Raw genomic sequence first — 6,000 nt, 5'->3', positions numbered from 1 at the left:
TGTATTGTTGTGAATCGTTTTTAGATCCAACAGCACCGTTAGATACTACTGCACTGTTGGAGCTAGGAACACAAACATTTCGCTACACCTGCAATAACATCTGTTAAATATGTGTATATGACCAATAACATCTGTTAAATATGTGTATGTGACCAATAACATCTGTTAAATATGTGTATGGACCAATAACATCTGTTAAATATGTGACCAATAACATCTGTTAAATATGTGTATGGACCAATAACATCTGTTAAATATGTGACCAATAACATCTGTTAAATATGTGTATGTGACCAATAACATCTGTTAAATATGTGACCAATAACATCTGTTAAATATGTGTATGTGACCAATAATAGTTTATTTGATTTGATGTTTTCAACGGCAGGAAATGAGAGACTAGTCAGGATCGAGGCAAAGATGAATGGAGCAAAGTACAGAGAGATCCTTGATGAAAACCTGCTCCAGAGCGCTAAGGAACTCAGACTGGGTCAAAGGTTCACCTTCCTACAGGACAACGACCCTGAGCACACAGCCAAGACAACGCAGGAGTGACTTCGGGACAAGTCTCTGAATGTCCTTGAGTGACCCAGCCAGAGCCCGGACTTGAACTCGATCGAACATCGATGAGGTTCAACGGCGGTTGGCATCCAATGTTAACTGTGCATTACAAAAGCTGAAGAACATACGCACATTCAGGTACTTTCCCGCAGGTGCTGGGGTTGTAGGCAAACTCAGAGAAAACAGAAACACAAACCGGCGCTGACAGAGATGGGCGCCTCGCTTCACCTTCTCATCCATATATTTATATTTAGATATTCTTATTCATTCCTTTACACTTGTGTGTATAAGGTAGTTGTCGTGAAATTGTTAGATTACTTGTTAGATATTACTGCGTGGTCGGAACTAGAAGCACTAGCATTTGACTACACTCGCATTAACATCTGCTCATGCTCCTAGGTGATATTTATTTAACATTTAGACCCTTAGGTCTTCATCCATATCCCAGGTGGGGGGTGAAAAGTCCTATACATAGGGGCAGTACTCAGTGACATCACTTCCTGAAACAGGTAAAAAAAAATGTATAGCATAGTTTCACAATATTATCATTCAATGTATCAAAATATATGATCATACACAGGGAATGTGATGAATATTTACAGTAATATACACTTAGGTTGGAGTCATTAAAACACGTTTTTCAACCACTCCTCAAATGATGTACACCTTAGCCAATGATGAATCGAGTCATGCTTCTTCAGTAGTGGAATAAAGACAATTAACACTTAAATGTTGTAAATAAATGCTGTGTTAAAATACTGGAGTGATCTATTATTATTAAAAAATTGTTCATAGACCAATTTTTGATACTGCATTCACATGTAAAGGCTGCAAGTACACTGAATTTTAGTCGTTGAACTGAATGCAGACGGAAGTCTTTGTATAGACACCTTTTTGATTACATGAAAAATACGTCTTTTCTACGACCTGAAAAATACGACTTTTCAACGACCTGAAAAATACGTATTTTCAACGACCTGAAAAAATACGTCTTTTCAACGACCTGAAAAATACGTCTTTTCAACTTTTACTTTCAACCGAATCTGAATGTAGATTGGACGTCGGGCATAGTCGTCTTTTCAACGACATTTCGTTAGGTGGGAAAGCATTAGCTTTGGTGAGAGGGGGAGCTACTGCAAGTCTTTAAAATCTCTGTAAATGGTTACTCACACAAGTGTGGCTCAGAACTACAATACTGCTACACTGCACCCCCATTTAACCTCCATCCCGTAGAGACAGATCACAGTCATTTCAACATTGTGACCACCTGGGGCTTCAAAACCTGAGTCTCCTGCTATTCACATGACTGTTAGCCCACTGAGCTAAAGACAGTCTTCAGCACTGCAGGCAAGGGATACTCATCATCATCATCATCATTCATAGCTCCGAACCACCAGTCATACGAGTGTCTGCTAAATTGAATATTGAATTGCGACCTCATTCGGACTTATTGGCGTTAACGGTTAATTAAGGTGTTGGCTTGACAGTTGCTGGACCTGGGACGAGTCAGTGGAGGCTGTTGAGGGGAGGAGGACAGCTCATAATAATGCCATAATGGAATGGCATGGAAACCATGTGTTTGATGTATTTGATACCATTCCACCTATTCCACTCCAGCCATTATCACGAGCCCCAGTTAAGGTGCCACCAACCTCCTCTGGTAAGCCCCAGTGGGGCTACCCCCTGAATTTGCTGCAATACTTTTGTAAGAGAAAAATATAACCAAATTATGCGGTTCATTTCCTTATAATAGTTAGACACAATGCATAGATACATTTCATATAAATAGTCTATAATTTGCAGTGGTGTAAAGTACTTAAGTAAAAATACTTGAAAGTAGCACTTAAGGAGTTTACTTTACTATTTATATTTTTTTGACAACTTTTGCTTTTACTTCACTACATTCCTAAAGAAAATAATGTACTTTTTACGACATACATTTTCCCCTGACACCCAAAAGTACTAGTTTACATTTTGAATGCTTAGCAGGACAGGAAAATGTTCCAATTAACACGCTAATCAAGAGAACATCCCAAAATGCAACTGCCTCTGATCTGGCGGACTCACTAAACACAAATGCTTCGTTTGTAAATTATGTCTGAGTGTTGGTGTGTGCCCCTGGCTATCCATTCATAAAAAATAAAAATAAAAATGGTGCCGTCTCGTTTGCTTAATATAAAGGAATTTGAAATTATTCATGCTTTTACTTTTGATACTTAAGAATATTTTAGCAATTCAATTTACTTTTGATACTTAAAAATCAAATCAAATGTTATTTGTCACATACACATGTTTAGCAGATGTTATTGCGGGTGTAGCGAAAATATACAGTACGTATTATCAAATACTTTTTGACTTTTACTCAAGTAGTATTGTACTGGGTGACTTACACTTTTATTTTCTATTAAGTATGACAACTGGGTACTTTTTCCACCACTGATAATTTGATATTATGGTTTGGCCAAGTCCGTCGACATCGAGAAAAAAACATTATAGGCCTAGTAGAACTACAATTCCCATGTATATCTGCATGTAAAGCGCATGTGCGCCTGGTCCATTTCCCGGTCCGACCTTCTCATATAAATACGCAGGGTTACTAGACAAGAGTTCGTCAGAAAATACGAACCCAATGATTCCTATATGTCCAGTGGTCTCCTTCACCTATGGTGAGTTAACGTTAATAAAAATGATTAAATAGGTAACAAGATTATCAATTAATAATTTATAACATTTACGGGGAAAGCTGGGGTTGGTCGGTGTGTCCTTGAGGTGCTCTTTCTGCCTGTTTTACGCCTCTGCAGTGCACTGTATGCGGGGGTCTTGATTCAAACAGTAGCTAGCTAGCTAACCAGCGCTAGCCCACCGTTCACCCTCGATGTATCTGTCCCTTTTCTGCAGTGCCCAGCCGGCTTGGTGAAGATGCCAAAATGGCTACTGGCAACTACTTTGGATTTACCCACGGTGGTGCTGCACAGTACAGGTAGGATATGACTCCTTGGAATTGGAAATATGCGATCCTTCACCGCGGGAGCCCAATTTAAAGGACGGTCGGTGCTATCAGGGATCCTTGGGACCTTCACTAGCCTTAACAATAACCCTTACCTAACCAATAAAACAAATATATATACTTCAATGGTGGTGGTGGTGGGACACGTCCCAAGGATTCCGGACCTTTAAAGGATCCCCCAGAGGAAGTTGCGGCCTCTACTTTGCTGTAATATCCTGTCCTCGATGGGAAATGCACGTTTAGGTTCCACCTCCGATATAATTTGAAGGTTACTTATACATATTCAATAAATGGTTGTGGGAATTTACACATGGAGTTAATAATCAATCAATAAAATGTTATAAAGCCCCTTTTTACATCAGCCGATGTCACAGTGCTATCCTATGCAGATGTAGAAGCATGGTGGCTAGGAATAAACATCAACAAATAGGGCACTGACAGCTGTCAGTGTAGCTAGCGTGGTAACATTAGCAAACTAGCTATCTTGCTAACCATATCTAGTTAGCGAATCAAATTAAAGTTTATTTGTGTAGACCTTACAGTGAAATGCTTACTTTACAGGCCCTTACCAACAGTGCGATTTTTAAGTAAAAAAAAAAAAAAAAAGGTATTAGGTGAACGACATAAGTAAAGAAATAAAAGCAACAGTAAAAAGACAGTGAAAAATAACATTATAGCCTCCCTACTGTTATCTGTTGCTTTTTTTTTTTTTTTTTTTTTAACTACACAGCATTCACAAGATTAGGTTCTGGAGCTGATTGGTTCTGGAGCTGGATTTGTTAAGTCTCTTTTTGGTTAAACGTCATCACCGATTGGAAACTACTGGCGTATATTTTGAATTTGCCATCTATTATCTCAAGTTTTGTCATCTTCCATAAATTGGGGCTGTGAATCTGCCAGTTTATGCTTGATCCAAAAATATGGTCTGGGGCTTCGTCTGGAGGTTGTGAGCAGAGCATGCAGATGCCTAATTGATCTCCATACCCCAAATGTTGTGACAATGCAGAGGGCACTCTTTTAGCTTTGACATGATTGGTTGGTTGATGGTAGGTGGGGTGGGGTGGGGTGGGGGGGGTGGCAGTTCCAGTATAAACACTCAGGTCATTGACAACTGCTCTGCTCAGTATAAATGACCTGACTTCTGATTAGATACAGATTGACCATGAAGAGCCTTCAACTTTCTGATTTAACAAACAATGGCATGCTGGTCGGCGGTAACATTCAAATATAACGCAGTCCTGAAACTAAATGCAGCTAGGCTGGAAAAGTACATTTTATTTTATTTATTTAACCTTTTTAACTAGGCAAGTCAGTTAAGAACACATTCTTATTTACAATGACGGCCTACCAAAAGGCCTCCTGCGGGGACGGGGGATAAAAAATAAATATAGGATAAAACATGCATCACGACAAGACAGACAACACTACATAAAGAGAGACCTAAGACGACAACATAGCATGGCAGCAGGGCACATGGCAACAGGGCACATGGCAACAGGGCACATGGCAGCAGGGCACATGGCAACATGGCAGCACAGCACGGTACAAACCATTATTGTGTACAGACAACAGCACAAAGGGCAAGAAGGTAGAGACAACAATACATCACGCAAAGTAGCCACAACTGTCAGTAAGAGTGTCCATGATTGAGTCTTTGAATGAAGAGATGGAGATAAAACAGTCCAGTTTGAGTGTTTGTTGCAGCTCGTTCCAGTCGCTAGCTGCAGCGAACTGAAAAGACGCGCGACCCAGGGATGTGTGTGCTTTGAGGACCTTTAACAGAATGTGACTGGCAGAGCGGGTGTTGTATGTGAAGGATGAGGGCTGCAGTAGATATCTCAGATAAGGGGGAGTGAAGCCTGAGGGTTTTATAAATAAGCATCAACCGGTGGGTCTTACGACGGGTATACAGAGATGACCAGTTTACAGAGGAGTATAGAGTGCGGTGATGTGTCCTATAAGGAGCATTGGTGGCAAATCTGATGGCTGAATGGTAAAGAACATCTAGGCGCTCAAGAGCACCCTTACCTGCCGATCTATAAATTACGTCTTCGTAATCTAGCATGGGTAGGATGGTCATCTGAATCGGGGTTAGTTTGGCAGCTGGGGTGAAAGAGGAGCGATTACGATAAAGGGAACCAAGTCTAGCTTTAACTTTAGCCTGCATCTTTGATATGTGCTGAGAGAAGGACAGTGTACCGTCTAGCCATACTCCCAAGGACTTGTATGAGGTGACTACCTCAAGCTCTAAACCCTCAGAGGTAGTAATAACACCTGTGGGAAGAGGGGCATTCTTCTTACCAAACGACATGTCCTTTTGTTTTGGAGGTGTTCAGAACAAGGCTAAGGGCAGAGAAAGCTTGTTGGACACTAAGAAAGCTTTGTAGAGCATTTAACACAAAATCCGGGGAGGGGCCAGCTTAGTATAAGAC

General features: G+C 40.6%; 1 protein-coding gene across 9 annotated transcripts in view; it reads left to right on the top strand.

The window, feature by feature from the left end:
• Positions 1–3,121: 3,121 nt before the first annotated feature.
• The window catches only part of LOC120054169 (zinc finger RNA-binding protein-like), a 52,143-nt gene continuing 49,264 nt past the window's right edge, over positions 3,122–6,000 (top strand). For 5 of the 9 annotated variants that reach the window (XM_039002768.1, XM_039007165.1, XM_039006384.1 and 2 more), the window contains exons 1-2: positions 3,214–3,227; positions 3,460–3,541. In XM_039002768.1, coding sequence (XP_038858696.1) covers positions 3,225–3,227; positions 3,460–3,541 — 85 coding nt within the window. In that variant the 5' untranslated portion in view covers positions 3,214–3,224. Of the gene's footprint in view, positions 3,228–3,459; positions 3,542–6,000 lie in introns of all 9 variants that reach the window. The other 4 variants (XM_039007868.1, XM_039005768.1, XM_039004958.1 and 1 more) reach the window with 1 other exon arrangement.

The sequence above is a fragment of the Salvelinus namaycush genome, chromosome 1 (assembly GCF_016432855.1).
Source record: "Salvelinus namaycush isolate Seneca chromosome 1, SaNama_1.0, whole genome shotgun sequence".
NCBI lineage: Eukaryota > Metazoa > Chordata > Actinopteri > Salmoniformes > Salmonidae > Salvelinus > Salvelinus namaycush.
This window is presented reverse-complemented; position numbering and strand designations above follow the sequence as displayed.